Raw genomic sequence first — 20,830 nt, forward strand, 5'->3', positions numbered from 1 at the left:
ATGCCGATTTGATGCTCAAGAAACATTTCTGATTATTATCAATGTTGAAATGTTGTTGCTGTTGTTGCTGCTTAATAGTTTTGTAAAAACTGTGATACACTATCCAAATTTTGAGGTATTTATCACACACTCAAAAACATGTTTTTCTTTTGAAATTTGAAATCCAAAAACTGCTGAGGCCAGAGGGCATTCATTCATTTATTCATTCATTCACTAACTCATTCATTCATTCATCAAAAGAAGAAAAAAAATCGTTAATATGGAACCATTAAGGAATCAGAATCGTGAAGGGAAATCTAAAACTGTAAAAATTCCTAATTAGTCATCACGGCGAGTTGTGCGGTTCGGTCGGAAGGTGGCGCTGTTGTTCATAAAGTGTTTCACTCCAGTCTTTCGCTATCATTCTGCTGATTTGCTGGACCCAGCGCTGGCTGGACACGCTGAATGTAAATCTGGCTGCAAACAACGTCTCAGTCTTTCTCTGTGTGGCTGTGAACCCAGCGAGGTGAGATTGGCACAGGCGCAGGACTGTCTCGCTTTGAGCGCAGTTTGCAGACACACTGCGAGGGAGCCGTGCTGGAATATTATATTCAGGGGTGAAGTCAGAACCGAAGGAGAAAGGGCGAAACCTTCCTACATCCTGAGCTTTTCTTCTGTCTCTCTCTCTCTCTCTCTCTCTCTGGACGCAAAGACTTGGGCAAAATGGTTTTCCCGAAATCACAGTGACTGCGATGTCAGCATCTCTCATCTACCGCTTGTGGAACACAGACTGAAGAAATACACGTACTGCGAGGAGGGAAACAAAACCCACGTTATTAGGGTAAAGTACACATTTTCAAATCAGAATTTAGTGTTTTATTATTAGAATTATTCTGTCTGCTCATTGTTTCACCTTGCATGGGGTTTCAGGTGCAGCCGTGTGTTTTCATTACATTTGTTGCTGCATTAGAATTCACATCGAATCAGAGCTGATTGAACCAGCAGATGCTTTAATCAGCAGGTCAAACATTGGTTCACACATCAGCTCGTGTTAGTTTACTGTTAAAGAGAGAGAGTGTGTGTGTGTGTGTGTGTGTGTGTGTGTGTGTGTGCTGCATGATGGTGATTGACAGGGCTTGATTTGACAGATAGGGATATAAAGGAGCTCTGCAGCAGTGAAGTTCAGGCAGAGCTTCAGCTGCAGAAATGCACAGGTGCTCTGCTGGTGTGTCAGGATAACCCCTGGAGAGAGCCTGACATTCAGAACAAAAAGTGGCTAACGCTTTACATTACAATGTCCTTGTTACAACAAACGGCATGTACTATAAACACTACAGAGCTGCTTGTAAATAGTATTATTTGCTGTATAAATATAAGCTGTCAAATTAATTCTAAGTACAATCAACTTGAATGTCATTAAGTCATTTCAACTTAAATTACATTAAACTGACTTTAAAAGATTAGTTGAATCTTGTAGGCTATAACTTGTAGGCTTTAATTGCTTAACTTAGTTATACTTAGACGCCCCCCCCCCCATCATGTACTCATTTGTCTGATATAGTGTTGTATTTACAAATAGCTATGTACAATAGTAGTACATTAACTCTCATGTTGGTTACTTCTTATAATCATGTAACATGAATACTGTAATGTAAAGAGTGGGTTGAATGTGCCCAAAATGCCTGTTTGTGTTTCCTGAAAGCGTGGTGATATTGTATCAGCGAGGCATTTCATATTTTTTAGACTTCTCATGTGATGTAACACTTCCCCATGCTCTGTGGTTGAACCGATATCAACCACTTCCTCCAGAAATGATCCTTGTAATATGGCTTTGCATTTTTAATGTGAACTTTTGGTTTTTAATTTCACTTGAATTATTCATCTGAAGTATGCATGCAATATGAGAATGCTCACGGAGTCAAGAGAAGTCAAGAAATGTCCCTCACTTTTCACACCGCTTAGAAGTGCCAAGTGTCCTTTCATCTCACAGCCACAGATTTAACACGAATCCGAGATAAAATTCAGCCAAGGACTCTATTCCGCATACACACGCTAAATGTGCGTTCTGCATTGCGTGTGTGGAGAGGAGACTCTTGGATTTAATGCAGCATTTCGCTCATTTCATTCCACACGTGTGGTGTAAATATTCGGTGGACCTCTAATAATATTGAAGCTGTGAAATGAAGTCATTCATCGCCACAGTTACAGCCACAGACAACTTGCGTAAAATTCACACCATGGAGAATCTTCAAATGACCTGCTTTATATACGTGCGCTCCCCTCAATTTATTCACGCCAGGAACTAAATTGCATTTCTAAATAATCTCTTGCGGAGTCTATATGGCACGAAAACAAGTAATTCAAGGTATTTGGTAGAGTAAGTGCCCTTGTGGGTTGACATTTTTAAAAACGGTGTTGTTCTCAAAAATCCTCTTGCACAGGGAGCAGCCATGATGAGACTTATTAGTCGTCTAGTCATGTAGGAGTTGGAAGAATTCTGTGTCCTGAGACCTCTTTCCAAAGCTGCCATTCGTTATCCTAATGAGTGTCTCTGACTTTGGGCTTAAGGGAGCAAATAAATTAAGGACAAACGCATGCCTTCTCTAATTACAACAGATCAGCACTTAACAACACAATGTGACAGAAAAATCCTCAAAGACACATACAGTATGGACGAAATATGGGTGATTATACCATTAAAAGTTAGTAAAACCACTTTTTTATTTCCAGAAAGGAGGTCATTATAAAATGGATACTTCCGGTCCTTGTTTCTGATTGGTTGAGCCACGTTTGAAGCCATTGTAAATTACTCTACAATCATACACCTGCGATAAAAATTCAAATAAATATTTTTATGGACTAACCGTTTTTTAAACGCCGTGGTTTACAGTGAATTTAGAACAGCTGTTTTAAATTCACTGTAAAGCACGTCACAGGGCTTATTGCTTTATTGTAGCTTTGAAGTTCTTGTAATAAAAGCTAAATGAGGTCAGTACTTAAGAAAGAAGGAGAGGAAGAAAAAAACATAATAGTATTGAAAGAATGCCTTTTTTTTAACGAATTTGTCGGATGTAGACTTACATTGATCAGAAGGTTAAGATTTACCCTGTAAAGCCTTACATGAAATGATAGTCAGAAAAATCTATATTTTTTAATGCAACACTTTATTACAGTTTTTTTTTTTTAAGTGTGTTGTCATATTTGATACATCAGGCTTTAATGGCTCATATAATATGATATAGGAGAATATGGAGCTCATACTCAGAGGAAAAACACCTTGATATTGTTCAGAGGCCTAAACTGAGCAAAAAATATGCAATTTGGTGCAGTTGCTGATATTTATATGGCCAAAAAGAAAGATGAAATTCTGATATACTGAGATCTTTATAGCAGTATTGGAGACTAAGTACATAAAATGCATGTATACAACAGTTGTGACTGTACCTCTCAATAATATGTTTTATTATGATGATATATAAATACTTAGTTTAATGATCAGATCCCTGTTTTTTATTCTGGGGGGAACATATAATGCAATGCAACTGAGAAAATTACAAATAAACGTTCCTCAAAGCCTGTTGAAGTATAGTTGCTTAAGTCATCCAATGTTCATTTTGAAATATAACTACACTGTAACCAAAAAAAAATGTTACTGCCTTCTTTAATTACAATCAATACAATCAACTTTGATGTTTAAGTCATTTAAACTTAAATTACATTAAACTGACTTGAACTGAGTTGATTCTTGTATAACATAAAAAAAGTTGCAATTATTTTGATGAGAAAAAAATGTTGTCATTAGGGCTGTCAAACGATTAATCGTGATTAATCGCATCCAAAATAAAAGTTTGTTTTTACATAATATGTGTGTGTGTACGGTGTATAATTATTTTCTATATATAAATACACACACATGCATGTATATATTTAAGAAATATTTGCATGTATATACTGTGTATATATATTTATATTATATATAATTTATATTATATATAAATATTTTATATATAAATAACACATTTTTCTTAAATATATATATGCATGTGTGTTTATTTATATATAGAAAATAATTATACTCCATACACACACATATATTATGTAAACACAAACTTTTATTTTGGATGCGATTAATCGCGATTAATCGTTTGACAACCCTAGTCATAACTATTTATTTTTTTACAGTGTAACAATATGAAAGTTATTCTTACGTTTACGGTTTAAAAATCAGTTAATATTTCATAGGAAAAAAGACAGGTGTACCACAACCTGAAGGGGGACGTTTTTACAATTACACTAAAAGGCCTTTTACTTGTTAATAAACTATCAATTAGACGACAGAAGGCATGTAGTAGATTGTGTACAACAGGATTTCCAGCCAAGTTTTGATCATGTTGATAATTTACAGGCCTTAGAAATTCATGTATCAAATCAGGTTTTTTATTCGAAGTCCATGAAAATAAAAATCCATTGCATCTCTGTTCTTTTGTAATTAGTATAGCTTTGTGTTTTCCCTAGAAACGGGCCGGCCTTCTCTCAGTTGCTAGATTGGTCATCTCACTTGTTGCTACACAGTCCAGCTGTTCATCAAACATTTATTCATAATTTAAACAGACATCACACAGAAAAACAGACCCGTTACAGTAATGCAATAATGTGCTGCAGTGCAGACTGCACATTTATCCCGAATCTCACTCGTATCAGCATCGGCACACAGCAGTTTCTCTGTCGGGAACGGTTTTGATAAGCTGTCTTCTATGCATTTGCTTAAACTAACATGTCACTATGAGATGCAGTTGTCATTTGTTTTGATGTAAAGTGCCTACAGGCAAAGGGACAGAGTGAATGATGATTATCACAAATCTCGCGTCCCTGTGTACCGGTTCCCTCGCCGCCAGCCTCATATGCTATTTTGATGATGTGCTCTGGTATACCCGTAGAGGCCACTCTTTGGTTTGAGAGAAAGAGAAAGCAATTGATAGGCCGTTATTAATGGCTTTGTGTTTCAGAGACAAAGCTTCACTCGTCACCACCTGAGATTAATATTGTGAGGTCCACTACAACTGTGCCTCAAATCGGGCCTTGCTCATCGCTGTATCTCTATATTTGTTGGTGACAGTTGGTGCTAGTAGGTCAGTAGGGCTGACAGATACATGTGTGTATATATATATATATACATATATATATATATATATATATATATATATATATATATGAAGACTTCAGATGCAAAAGCATCTAAGTGCCATCTGAAATTTTCTTCTAGAATGATCATTTTTATCAAGCTTGTATATTTAGGGCCAGTAATTTCACTTTAGGGACAATTAATAGGCAATTTGCATTGCCATTAAAGTGAAATAACTGGACATAAACATACAAGCTTGATAAAAATGATCATTCTAGAAGAAAATTTCAGATGGCACTTAGAGGCTTTTGCATCTGAAGTCTTCATAGATAGATAGATAGATAGATAGATAGATAGATAATGTAGATAGATAGATAGATAGATAGATAGATAGATAGATAGATAATGTAGATAGATAGATAGATAGATAGATAGATAGATAGATAGATAGATAGATAGATAGATAGATAGATAGATAGATAGATAGATAGATAGATAGATAGATAGATAGATAGATAGATAGATAGCTTAAATGATCAATTCACAGAAATGGATCAAACCATCTTTAAATGCCATTTTTTTTCTACTGATGTTTCAAGTTCCAAGACATAGGAATGATCTCTTAACTATAGTCTTATGAGATAGGAAATGTAATTACCAAATAAATGTTCATCTTTTTTAATACATCTTTAATGTTCAATCCATAGTTTAGCCCTATATGTCAGTTATTATATGCTGTATGTGTGTTTACATGCAGAAATCATGAATCATAAATCATAAAAATCAGCTCATTCTCTCAACACACACACACACACACACACACACACACACACACACATTGGCATTATGAAATTCAAAGCTACTCTACTATTCTTGGTTATGACATCAAAGCCATGAACAGAAATGTGAATTAGTCATGCACACACTGAATTAAACACCGGAACATATGTGTTTACATGCAGAGTAAAATCAGAGCAAAACATTTACTTTAAACAGTAATGAATAACAACAGTTTTACACAACCTTACATGCTGTCAGGTTATTAAGCATAACATGTGTATGATTGTGCATGTCAACACACTTGACTTGAACGTTAATATAAGACATTATAGATTGATTTAGTAGCTTCTATTATTAAAAAATCAAAATCTAAAATAATGATATATTGCAGATTGATGTCAGCCTAACTAAACCAGTCAATTTTTTAGCACCCCCCCCCCCCCCCCATAAATCCTTGGATAAGTCACACCTGATGCCATTTATATCTGTGTCCTTACGTAAGGGACATAATAGATATTCATCTCTTGTTTCAGCCTCATTTCACGTGTCATCCACCCTGTAAAATAATGAAATAAATGAATACAAATATAACATCTGTCCTGCTAAACTGCGCTCAACAGCTTCGTAATTGAGAAAATCAGTCAGGCCGGCCAGCGACACAATAATCCCTCTTATACCCCGCAGAGGACCATCAAAACAAGATCTCACCCGCATATTATACAGAATAAAGTGCTGTGCCACCAAGACGTCAGTTAACTAACCTATAAATGCAACGTTACGGGGCTGTAACAGATTTATTTGTCACAAAAGGACTGTCTGTCTGAGTGTGTTGCTTATCAGAATGCTTCTTTTTGCCTGAATGTCTTTGATATTTCAGTTTTCTGAAGCACTTGAGGGCTTCATAAAACAGTTTGTTACAACGCTATTGACAGAATATTGTCCTCAGGAGAGAAGAATACTTTACCGTAGTCAATTTACGGCTACACACATTTTCCCATTACATTCGGCATCTCAGCAACATCTGCTGCACGAAGATCTGGACGCATGCGTTTTTGTATTGACCCGTTGGTCGAAGAACAAAGCAACATAATCAAAGAATCAGTAATGGAGTGGAGATGGCACTTTGAAAGAGTCTTCGCTTCAGAGAGTTCGAACATTAAGCATCATTGATGCGGTTTTACATCTTCAGGGTGTTTTATTTGGAGGGATGTTGAATTGTTTGTATAAAAGGCATTAAATTAGGCTGCAAATAACAGAGCCCCTAATTATACAGCGCACACTTTCATTAATAGGAACGAACTAGACGGTTCAGTTTGAAGAGAATGTCTCACAAGCTCACTTCAAGACTGCTTAGCAAGACGGAACATGACATGCGGTGTTCTTCGCACAAAATCCAGAGTATTTAAATCCCATTTTACACACTTACTCGTGCTAAAACCAGCCTAAAACTTGAAAGATGAGGGGAATCCTTCCTGAGGCCCCACGCTCTGACAACTACACAAGATGGCAATAATTATCATTCTTGGAGTGCCCTTATAAGTCTTCAGTGGCCTGGATATTACTCGGCTTTGTGCAAGTGTGTGTGTTTTGTGCGTCAGTGAATTGTGTGAACCGCTCCTCTGAAGTGTATTATGAGAAAATTGACGTTGAGCATCTTAAAGCAGTGGTTCTTAAATGGTGGCCCGCAACCCAAAAATGGGTCACAGGTCTGTTTTGCTCAAACTGTATGTGGGCGCAAATTAGTCTGCCATTTGGTAGACACTAGTTAAATAAGGCAGATGCCAACATGGACAGATTGTGTGACATGCTCTTATCCTTGAAAATCATGAATATAACTACACGGTTAAAAAAATATGACCTGCACAACATTAAATATGCATTGCAGCTAGGATAAACATGACTTTGTGCCGTCCAGAACATGTTCAGTGAATATTTGATTCTGAAACCATCAAAATTGAGGAGATTATGTAACCAAAGAGTTTGCATCTCACAATTTTTTTACTTTTTTCTTACAATTGCCAATTATAAAGTCTGAATTGGGAGATATAAACTCACAGTTCTGAGAAATAAAGTCCGAATTGCGAGATATAAACTTGCAACTCTGAGAAATAGTCGCAATTCTGAGAAATAAAGTCTGAATTGCGAGATATAAACTCACAACTCTGAGATATAAACTTGCAACCCTGAGAAATAAAGTTATAAAGAGAAAAAAAGTCAGAATTGTGAGAGAGATAGAAATTACAAAGAAATTTCTCACAATTGCAAGTTTTTATCTCACTATTCTGGCTTTTTCTCGGAATTCTGACTTTATTTTGCAGAATTGCACGTTTATATCTCACAATTCTGACTTTATAACTCGCAAGTGCGACTTTATATCTCACAATTCTTACAAAAGTCAGGATTGCAAGATGTAAACTCAGTGAGATAAATGTCACAATTATAATTTTTTATTCCGTGGTGGAAACAAGCTTCCATAGAATTTTACTGTTCAATTTAAAAAACATAAATGCTAAATGTAAATTGTATTAATAATATGAACATCTAGTATTTCATTCATAATTATATGTGTAGTCAATATAATTATTCACACATTTTTAGAAATAAATTAATAGTTTTATTCAGCAAAGACACATTAAACACATCCTCTGTCTTGCAGTCTCTCTGTTCTCGTATCAACAGTACTACATCCTTCCCTTTGTCTTACTTTCTTTGTCTTTGGCTCAATAAATTGATTTCAAATTTTGCTTGGCAGATTGGCATTGTAGAAAATAAACGAATGAACACCATCCAAACCCCATAATAACTCACTGGCTGTTGTGAATAGTGTGCCATTTTTACAAAACCAGCACAACCTGCAGACCATCATACTTAAAGTGTACATCCTCTGACTCAACCAGTAGGTGATGGCCAACTGGCTTACAGCATTACCATATAACCGGACTGAATCTCCAGACTTTTTCATATTTTTGTAATTGATTTTAGGGTAAATGGATTTAAACACTAAAATAGAGTTCAATAAAGTCGAAGGTATTGAACATTTATTGATAACTGAAGGCATGAAGGCCTGTTTCAAACTGAATAAAACTTATTTAAGCTTCTCTTAACATCTTTTTATTTAAGAAATGGATGAGTAGTTGCTTCATAAAAAAAAAAAAGTTGCTTTAAGTTGTTTTATAAAAGCCTGTATTAGCAAAAGATTGTTTTGGTTTAAAAACAACAGTATTTGAATTTGACTGGCTCTTATTTATTAAGCTTGTTTATCACACGTGCAGTCGCCTTTATAGGCTACGTCAGTGTTTGGGACAACCATTTACTAGGTGTGAGTCCCGAAATGCCCTTTTCACACAGCAGCTTATAAAAGAAGCTTGAATGCTATTTGTATGAATGGGCAACCAAAGTCAAGTTCGTATTTGAGTATCACCAGTAACCAAAGTAACAGTGACAAAAGTAAATATTAATGATGGCGATAAAAATTTGTATCAAAATTGGTATTGCGCAAGTTAAAGGGGTCGTGAAATGCATTTTAACATCTTTTATGTTTACATTAATAAATGTAGTCCATTAAAATAGTTCACTTGAGGGAGTGAATGAAAACGAGTGAGTGAAATCGGACACTTGAGTGCGCTGGAAGGGCTGCTGCTTTTGCATAGTTTGTGCTTGCTGTTTAATAATCATTTGAACTGGCAGCTCCAGTAGCAATGGAAAGATTCATCTTGAACTCTGTCATGGAAACTATGTATAAACCTTAATTAAACAATTTAATAATCAATTGACAAGGAATTTATATGATATTACACTGTACCCACATTGGACCAGCGGTTTGTAAAATAAACGGATGGATAGATGAATGACTTTATCGCACTGTATCTTTGTAACCACATATCTACAGTATATTCGTACTGCATAAACTACATATATTCAACTATATTCTTTCTTCACACAATATATTAATAGATACAACGATTCAACTCCAGAAAACATTGTTAATCCATGTATGTACTGATTTAATTAGCAACACTCTAACAACAATACACTTGGTCTCTTAATTGCATGAGAATAGACATGAGAAAAAAAAAGTATTTTCAACATGTCTTCTTCAATGTTGAAACTATTTGCAGCCAGTGTTTTCTTGCACAGACCACAAAATTGATGTGAGAAAATACTTTTTTTTTCATATAACAATGTTCTTTTTTTGAAAGGTGATCTGAATATCATGGCTTTAATTGGGGAATTGTTTTGATGGTTGTGGTTTGCCATTGGTGGATCTCATATGAGTGACAAGTTGCCCCGTCAGTAAACACATCATCAGAGAGAAAAAGATATGTCTCTGTAAGAGGAAGGGGAAGTTATTTTGATTAAAGATTAATAGGGCACATTAATTAAAAATAAAACTAAGGATGTGCACAGATAAAGCTTTTATAATAAATACTGCAATATTCCCCCCCAAAAAATTGTCAATTTTGATTTCATGGTGACTTTAAAGGTGTCCATTATGCCCCTTTTTACAAGATGTAATATAAGTCTCAGGTGTCCCCAGAATGTATCTGCGAAGTTTCAGCTCAAAATTCCCCACAGATAATTTATTATACCATGCCCATTTTTGAGTGGAATGCAAAACATGCTGTTTTCGTGCATGTATCTTTAAATGCAAATGAGCTGCTGTTCCCAACCCCATTTGCCAAAAGAGTAAACTCGTGCCTCAGATAAAAACGAACAGAGCATCTGTGTTTCCATGTCTGCTGTTGGTTTTGTTCATGCTTTCATGTCTTTTATTTTGAAATTTGTCTTGGTCTTGTTTCCTGGTTTGTCATGTGACTCCTTTGCCCCTCATGTGATCTTTTCATGTGCTCCTTAGTACTTGCATCATGTCCTGATTGGTTCATTGTTTTATTGTTCACAGGTTTTCCTTGTTATGTGATTAGTCCTTGTGTATTTAAGCCCTCATGTTTGCCCTGTTACTTGGGTATTGAAGTAAGTTGCTGCCTCATGGTTCAATGTGCCAGGTCTTTGTTTACTGCCAAGTTAAGTTTTTATGTAGTGCATTTTGGGTATTCTGTAACACAGCTGATGTCGAGCAGGCGAAGACAATGACGTAGCGAACCAAAGTGCAGTTTATTTACAGTGATAATCCAATATGTGAAACAAACCATTAACAGGAACAAAACGTAACTTGGGGAGGAGCTAAGGGGAAGGAGCTAAGCTAATAGGGCAGATTCTGTCGCCAGTCGTGGGCGGGGCATAAGCATATGTGACGTCACTTTGGATCACAGTCCCGGGGTGCGTTTCCCGTACAAAGACATAACTTTCTGCCTTTTCCCAAAGGCTGTTTCCCAAAACCATACTGTCGCAAATTACAAACAACACAAATAGACAATTGAACATTAAAAACCACAACAGTCAATACATACAAAGAATTACACATTTTCTTAAAAAAAAAAAATCTAACTGCAATAGGAATAAAAGACCTTTGAAATCACTCTGTAGAACACTGAGGCATTCCACTAAATTAGCTTTTAAGTCCACTAAAGATACAGTAATCTGTTTGAGATCAAATTAATGCTAGATGTTTTGCCATAAATTACGGACATGGCATCTGAGGACTATTTCTCCTTTTTCTCAGTTATTTTGCTTTATTTTCAGATTCAATAATAGGCTTGTTCTTACGTACTAGAGCACGTACACACATGCGCACTCTTCTAAAATGAAAATCTCTTGACAAACTAGTTGTATGTATTAAGAAAAGATATAGATTGTACTGAATGTCAGCTTGCTAATTTGGCTCAAGATAAGGAATTATTGAGTCCACATGTCATGCGAATAAGAAACTATGCTTCTAAACACAAGTCGAGATCTGTCGTTCCAACCACACAACTTTGCGATGCTAATTGCGAATGTTCGTTGGAACTATGTTTTCGTGAAACACGACTCATTAAACTGTGCTGATAACGACAGAACTTGCGACCATAGTTGGCTAACAATGCTTTCGGGAAACGCACCCCTGAACTTACATGCACAACTTTTGTTTCAATCGAACTGAATTCATTCCAATTGATGAATCTGAATGTAGTGTTTACATTAACGTTAAACATGATCGGGTTGATGTGCGCGTTTATATGCCACAAGCTTCAAATCGGAATAGATTTTTTGATGTGCGCACACTGCACGAATATACAGAGTTCCCTGCTGTTTGCGCATAGTACTATTCTCCTACATTTGTTCTTTATTTGTTTTAAACAGCAGACTTAATATTTATCCATTTCTGGTCATAATTTGGAGACAATGAGCATATGAACCGTTGTGCCGTGCTGCTTGTATTTATCTGTATAGCTATAGTCGTCTGTGGATGAGAATCCAAAACAAGGACAGGTGGGACGCTGTCCTGCTTCACTTCACAGACGCAGTAAAAGGAGAATTTTAGAATGATGGGACACTCATTTAGATGACACTTTATCCAACAGGAAGAACAGCTCGTTCCGCGTTTCATACGTCATTACGCTATTTCAACGTCATTACACATGCGCAGTCCTTTCAGTTTCGTTTTTCAATCCAATCAAGGGTTTACATATTCTCTCGATCGGATTAGAAAAGGAATAAACCACCCCTTTCAATCCGATCGAAATATCATTCAGATCGAGCTCAATCGGATCGATTAAGGTGTTTACATGAAGGCTTTTCAGTCCGACGTACTGAACCGTCAATCCGATTACTAATGGATTATTTGGTTGTAAATGTAGCCTCTGTTTCAGATTTATGGGGAAAATAACAGAGTGGATGGGGTTTCACCGCAATAGAGTGGTTGTGTACACACCTGACACAGAAACATGTTCAAAAACAAAGTGAATTTTGCATAATAAGTATCGAAATCGCTCTTACTACATTAGGACTTACCTGGTAATAATAACCACGGGACAATGGAGGAAAGCCTTGTTTTGCTCTCCCAGTGGACATTTCTATAAGCATTTTCACCAGAGCCGCTTTATAGCTGAATTGAACTAATTTCATAATTGATGTACATTACATAGTTACTGAACCAAAATGAATCGACATTGATCTGAATTCAAATGAATAATGACTGTATACTATTGTCTTTTTAGAGCTGCTTCAGCAGAATTGAAGTCTGTTTGCATCATTGAATCATTATTTTCCTGTTTGTCACTGTAAAGCTACTTTGAAACAGTATATAAAGCGCTTTATAAAAAAAGGTGACTTGACTTGAAACCATGAATTGTAGTGTATTTTCAACGTGTTGTATACTTTTTGTTGTATATCTGTTCAGCAAAGCGTTATACATATTTTGATATACAAGTGATTATTGCCTTGTTTATTGATTATAATCTGACTGGTAAAAATATATATATATTTTAAGCATGTCTGCTTAAATGGATTTTTAATAGTTTAGAGATTCCTTAAAATAAATGTTGTTGTTGTCAAAATCTACTTTAGTTACTCCATTAGATAATTTACATCAAATGTAATCTAGCCGATGAACATCTATTTGCATCATGGAAAGAGTGTTTGTTTTCTGGTTCTGAGAGCAAGAGATCTTAACACTTGTGATCTTTTAAGCCACATTAGCTGCATTAGCGCTGTCATTTTTGCCCCATATGTGAATTGTAAGCACACAGCAGCCACCGCTCATTACCTCATGGCTTTCTCTTGCATTAATTTTTTCCAGTTAATTGAGAAAAATAGACTGTACTATAATAAATGATTTCTAATTTCTCTCATAATCTGGTCCTCAACAGGTCAGGTGTTTTTCTCTTCGAGAGAGCAGCCGTTCATTCACGGCGCTCTGGATTCAAGTAACACTCGCCCCTGGCAGCTGAAGATGACGTTACTATGGAAACAGTTTTTGCTGCTATCAATCATGGAGTATCTCGCAGGTAAAATGAATTGGTAATTCCTTCCCTGTGTGGCTCTTGTGGCATATTCACAACTATGTCTCTATCAACTTTACCTTAATCATTTTATAGGAAGACTATACTGATGTTTTGATTCTCAGAGTTAGTATAAATGAGAAGTGCTCCTCAAAGAAAGCTTTACGGTCACGGACCGTTGCATCAGATGTTCTCCTCTAAGTTCACTGAAGCATTATGTATGTGGTCAACTTGTCTGGTAATTTATTGTTTCGGCGTGAACCCACAGCAGTCAGGAACGAATGTGATGTTGCAGCATTTGTTGCTATCAGCCCATATCTTGATTATGAGCAGAAGACAGTAATAGACCCTGACGCAGAGAATCAGGCTTACGGGAGCAGGACGTGTTTTGGATGTGGTGGAAGAGCTTTCAATTAAGCTGTGCAGTCACTTTGAAAATGATTTGTGTTGCGCCATAGAAGGTTTTGGAGGCTTCGATACAATGTGTCCTCCAAGGAAATTGAACTAGTATGTCACAGTTTATGGCTTCACTCCCTATAGATGTGGGAGGGGAAATTAATTCTCTGAATATGAATTCACTGGAAATACACAGATTTATAAATACCAATTCAACCCTGAAATTCGAATGAAGATATTATAAAAAATTGTACTGGTTGCTGAGACTTTTTAGCTTCGAACAGGAAGAAAAAGCACCATAAAAGTGGTCTGTACAACATGTGTGCTGTATTTCAAGTCTTCTGAAGCCATACGATAGCTTTGCGTGAGGAACAGATTGCAATTTGAGTCATTCTTCACCGCCTGTGAGCGGTTAATGGCTGTGACGGGATCATTGAGTATGTGTGTTGAACTCGAGAACCAATTTGATTTATGAATGAACACGTGGTTCTATGAATATGCAAATTAGCCCCGCCTCCACTCACTCACATCAGCTCAGAGGTCCACCGGTTGACGATCACACGTTGACCTGATTGGTTACAAGGTAGCTTGTGACGTCAGAAACACCAGCGATTTCAAACCATGTTTTTGTGACTGCCTTTGGTTCACTGCAGATTTAAGGAGAAAATATTTAGCAATGGTGTTGACTTGTGAATCTGCACATGGTTTGTCTTAAAGCACATTAAAAACACCACATAGACATATAAACAACATTAAAAACTTGATTTTCACCACAGTGGGACTTTAAAAAAATGCAGTTCATGATCCCTTTAAAATCCCAAATACTTCAAATGAATAAATCAGTGTGTAAAAATGTATTAAACACAGTTGCCTTTTGCTTTGTTTCCACCAAATAAACAAATGCATGTAAATATTTAAGGTAAATAATATTTTGTTGTAAAACATTTCTGCAGTATATAAATCTTAAACACTAAACATTATGCTCTATTCCACTGTATGTTATTTTGCAAGAAAATATTGTTTATTTAATTTGTTTCACATTCATTTATAGTTGTATAAACATAGCTGTTTTGTTATAGATAATTGTTTATTTTCTTTATTTTATGTTTCAGAAAATAAAGCAATGTTAATTCTGTTCTTGATTACATCCTTAATGATACCCATCCCTAATCGAGTCCTTTTTGAAGCTTGAGAGCTCTAGTTGACATGTATTGTGCATGGACCAGCAACCATCATTCTTCAAAATTTCTTCTTTTGTCTTCCATTGACAAATGACAGAATCATTTTTTAAAAGCAATATAAAACTGAATGGAGACATTCAGTTTAGCTTACACAGTTTAGAAATGGATAAGAAACAGAAAGACACTGTATTGTTAAGAATAACTTCATTGTGCACAATGGAAATGTCATATTAGAGCGCCTTATTTCCCATTTTCTAAACAAATATCACACTTAAATGTGATTATTCCAGTGATTTTGCCGCTATGAAACCATCTTAAGTAGAAATTGAGTGATGTGAGCATAGCACTTGATTAGAACCCACACACCTGGTGTGATCTCTCCACATATGGTCTGTGTTTCTGCTCTCTATGTATGTGTGTTGCTGTGCAATTCTGGCATTTGAAGAATATTTACCCTAAAAAAAACAGAATACATTTACAGAATGTAATAAATCATCCACCCGCCACACACCCGAACCTATGATTTTTCTCTGATTTAGATATCCGCAGCTGATAGGAAGTAGGCTGATCTTCAGTGTAATTCTTCTTTGGCAAAATTACATTTCTTAATAGCCTAAACAGAGGATTTACTCAAACTTAAATTAGAATGTCACTGTTTCCGTCACTGCAACTTCCCGAACACACGCACAAGAAATTAAATATGTTCAGCCCAAGCAAAGGCGTTTGCTCCACAGCCGTTATACATCACACACCCAGCACTTGATTGGCACTGGTTAACCACTTCAGTAAAACGCTCCCACACTGTACTTTCCTTTCCTTCCGTTTGGTTTCTCCTTATTTAAATTTCTCTCAGATCTGTTGTGCCTCTAAATTGCTGCTTAAACAACTGGACCCCAATCTGCAAATAAGTGCCGGATGAAAAATTAAGCTTTAAACGTTAATATTTCCATCATTATGTTGGAAAACACAGTAATCAGAATAATTTCTGTTACACCTCGTGGTGTTGATTACGAGGGCACATGAATAATAGAAAACAATATGAATTAAAAGGAATTGTCAATTTTCAATATTACAGAGACTTATTCTCCCCCATCAGTCATTGGTCAGACATATTACAGACGTTCATCCTGCCAACAAACTCACACCACTGGTTGAGCCAGTGTCAATGTCTCTGGCTGCTTGACATACTCAAACAAACAGATCAATGTTTTGAGAGCATTACAGAGCCACAATGTTTACATCTTTTGAAGGAATAAATCTACATATAATTGTCTCTCCTTATTAAAGGAACCGGTATTGTGCTGTTTATTTTTGGGTGAACTATTCCATTAAGATGAGATAGGAAAAGGTATATTAACATGAAAAAACTGATACACTTCAGCTCAAACTGTGCATTAAGATAAAAATTGTATTCTGTTGTTTGCTCTCAGAGTGTCTGGATTATAAGTCTTTTAATGGCCCGAAATGGCGAATGGAGCCCAGTGATCTGACAGTGGGTTCACTGGAGGAAGAGGCGACGCTGACCTGTGACGCAAAAGGCATTCCTATCCCCCAGTACAGGTATGGGACTTTGCATTTTCTGCTTCTTTAACTCTGTTCCTTTGCTTTCTAATGCCTTCATAAGGGCTTACAAATAGTGTTTGCTGGTACCAATGTTGCCAATGATTCCACACTCTAATAAACATAAAACTACATGTTCAAATATAGTGTGAATGTGAAATATCCAATTTTATTAGTTGGTTTATGGTTTGTAATGGATAATATTTTTGTAGTTGACTTCTGTGATCTTTTATAATCTCCATGTCCGCCATCTTGGGTAGATTTTTTTAAACTGCTCTCTCATCGCATTATTAGCTTTTCTATGAAGAAATAACAAGGATGCTGCTTTAGAATTTGGCCAAATTAAAGTATCTGGAAGGGAAAAGAAATGCTGCCTACCATTTGGAATGGTCTTTGCATCCACAGTAGATCATGCCTATAACGCCTTAATGCTGCCTACGTAGGCAGCTCACTTAGTTTTGGAACATTTTTCTTCCTCTCAGTAATTTAAATGATTCTGCAACACCAATCATGCATGATGTTATATTTATTCATGCAGCACTGTATGATATTATTAGAATTTAATGACGAAGATGTACAGAATTCAAAACGTTCACTCCCTCGCAACGGTGAGAGTTGCCCGTGACAACAAAATGATCTTTCGTTTTGGTTTGTCTCAACAGTCCATTCATTTTTGCTGTATGTTCAGATTAGATATATGCTGGGGAGCGGTGTGTCACTTTTTGACATCTGCATTATCAGATGGCAATGGTTGGTCAGGAGTGTTCCTGTAATTTAATGGATTATGGATTTCACATCTCGAGGCTGTACCTCATAGTGTCATCCTGGGGCTCCATCTCAACAGAAGAGCCATAAAACTGCAATATTTACACCGGCTTCATGCTGGCAGGACTCGGTGAATGCATTGACACATGAACATCAATTAAACATGTGGCACATGTTGCGTGCCATGCATCATTCAATTTATACCAAGCTAGATCTCTTGAATGCAATGTGTACATCTTTTATTTAAAAGTGTATTTTGAATACTTGCTTGAAACATGCTTCCTGTTTGCAATCTGTTTCTGAAAATAGCCGATCAAAAATGTTTTTTCTCTAATTTATAATGGCCTGACTGAGATTTTGAGGTTGCCAGGTCGCCGTGCTGTTGGTCGCTCGTAGGCATTCCTGTCTCTTCCTAATCCTAACTAGACAAGATGGGATAAGATTCCAGCAACAAGCAATTTTTTTGCACACAACAGAGGCAACGCTGCTACAAGATGCAACAAAATCAATCACGAAATCACAGCCAATCATAAGAGTGTGAGGGTGGAGCTTGCACTCGCATGCACAACTCGCCAGTTTCTGCATCCCTCAGGGATACGGGGGTAGTACTCTATACTCTTTATCTTATTTGTAGGTGTGAACTCGTGAAATATTATACAAAACGCATTCAGTACCTGAGTTGTCAACAAACAAAGTCGCATAAAGAAAGCATTTCAAAAACAGGCCAACTCGGCTGAATAGGATTGAAAACTCTGACATAATTATGAAGAAGTGTCTTTTTTATAATATTTTGCGGCATCATGTACTGTCTAGTTAGGACATGGTGTTACTGTTGCTGGTCCACTGCGTAAATTTTGAAAATCCTACAAATTAGATGTATTTTTGGTGCAGAAAGATGTAATTCTATTTTCTCCATGAATCAGTTCGCTTACTGCTAAAATACTTGCATAACAAGTGACTCAAATGAACAACTCTAGTGAGTCAAAAGTAGGGCTGGGCGATAAAACGATAACGATAATTATCGTGATATAATTTTTCTCGATAAAACGATATCAAGAGGTCGATAAATGTTCGATAATGTTTATGCGCCAAAAGCGGAACGAAACTCATTTGAACCGCGCGCCACACTGACCGTTTAACCGCTCGGCTCAAAGTCCAAACGGCAGCGCGAGCTCACTAGGGCCGATGCGTTTACTCTGATCGGTCTCGGTCACGAAATCCAGTGAGAAGCGCTTGAATTCAGCGATGAACACAAATGTCTCAGTGATTTAAACCAGTTTAAAGGCAGATGAAACAGCGCTGACTGACAGGAGAAACACTGAGCGCAATGATACAGTCAGAAGGCTTTTCCGTCTACAAATTCCCATAATTTACCATGGATTTACTGCACGTTAGCCTAGTAACGTTAATATTAACTGCACTATGAAATGTGGGATATACATATTGAATTGTATTATATTATTAATGTAGACAATGTATTAAAGGACTAATGGAATATAATTATAGTATTTAATAATGTATAGGCTACTGTTTTTCATACAAATACCATAGAAATCATAGTTACATTTTGCCATGATAGTGAGGTGCTATAGGCTATGCCTGGTTTCATCTGTGGTTGTCATGATCTAAATGCATGATACTGGGTGACCAATGGTTAAGTTTAATAAAACTCAAACAGTCAGAATATTACATTTTACCCAAAAAAAAAAAAAATTAGCACATGCAGAAACTAAGAAATTGTCCAATAAATATATTTATTTGGAAAAATGACAAATGTTTGAATGTTCTACCTCAGATTTGTGAAATGTTCACCTGTTTGGCAAGTGTTTGTCATGATATGTTCTGACAATAAAAAGGTTTAAAACCACAGTTAACGCTCTGGTTTCTACAACTTTCACTTAGGAGCAAAAATCTGCCTTTAAACTTGAAAGAAATAATGATTTGACTTTTATCGTGATAATTATCGATATCGACTGATATAAAACATTTTATCGTGATATTTTTTTTTGCCCATATCGCCCAGCCCTAGTCAAAAGCAAACACTGCTGCCTTTATAGTCCGATTCTCATACCAATGAATATTTGAATCAGTTATTTTAAGGCCAGACTGAACCGACAGATGCCAACAGATGGCAACAGACACTTTGTCAAGTTTTGTTGGATTCTGATGCCGTTGGTCGGCACTTGTTTTTGCCGATTGAACATGTTGAGTCTGTGTTTGTCGGGTCATTGATGTACTGTAATCTGATGATTGTCTACATTGGTAGGTGTCTGTTGGTGCGGTGTGAATTGGATTCTGATTCCCAAACTAATGATCCTACTGATTCAGTTAATTTTAGTGAATCAAACACATGTAGGTTACAACTAACAGTGAGACTTAAATCAGTGAAGTTACTGACTGGTTCATTTGACAATATGTACAGTAGGTAAAGAAACGCATTATGTATTTTGTCAATTGTATTTTATATTAATTATTAATCAATGTTACAATATTTTTTGTTTGTTTAGTATTGTGGTGGCCAATTATTGGATTGCACCTCTAAAAAAACTTTGAAGAGTCATTAAAGGTCTGTGTAAGCACATTTTTGGAAGATTTTTTTATTATTTACTTTTTTATATATATTGCATATTCAATTGTTTTACTTTTGAATAATTCAGTCACTCATGTGTCCGGAAAGCAACAATGTCAGGTTTTTTTGTCACTGCAGAGTGCTTTATTTGGCATTCAGTGGCTGTAAGAGTATCCAAAATCACCCGGAAAGATATCTTAAAGACACAAATCTTTGATCACCATCCAAATTGGCTGCTGTGCCCACTTCTGTTATAGTGCTCTTTGTAGGCCTTTGCGTTCCTCACTTTCTTCTAATCATCTTTTTTGCTCTTTCTCTCACTGAGCCGAGCATCACGCAGAGCGGTGCCTTAACCTGTACACCTCTCTTGATGTGCAAATAGGGCTGTAGCGCTTCTGCTCTGGCTGCTTCCTGCTATTGAGCATAGAAGTTGTCAGCTCTCTAGAATAAATTGCCCTGCTACAACTATGAGGTTCATAAAAACTGAAGGTAGATGCACTTTTAAATTACTCTTCCACTATCTCACCGGCCAGTGCTTGAACAGTGCAGCACTTGCTCCCCTAACTGTCAAAATATCGTTTTTACCACCCAAGTTTCCTGA

General features: G+C 36.4%; 1 protein-coding gene across 2 annotated transcripts in view; it reads left to right on the forward strand.

Annotated features, from left to right (window-relative positions):
- The first annotated feature begins 691 nt into the window (after positions 1-691).
- Positions 692-20,830, forward strand: part of cntn3a.2 (contactin 3a, tandem duplicate 2) — a 70,187-nt gene continuing 50,048 nt past the window's right edge. Inside the window, exons 1-3 of one of the 2 annotated variants that reach the window (XM_079848782.1) lie at positions 692-820; positions 13,627-13,764; positions 16,766-16,895. In XM_079848782.1, the coding sequence (XP_079704908.1) occupies positions 13,710-13,764; positions 16,766-16,895 (185 nt within the window). In that variant the 5' untranslated portion in view covers positions 692-820; positions 13,627-13,709. Of the gene's footprint in view, positions 821-13,626; positions 13,765-16,765; positions 16,896-20,830 lie in introns of those variants that run through there. The other variant, XM_079848783.1, reaches the window with a different exon arrangement.

Source organism: Squalius cephalus (genome assembly GCF_949319135.1).
Source record: "Squalius cephalus genome assembly, chromosome: 18".
Lineage (NCBI taxonomy): Eukaryota > Metazoa > Chordata > Actinopteri > Cypriniformes > Leuciscidae > Squalius > Squalius cephalus.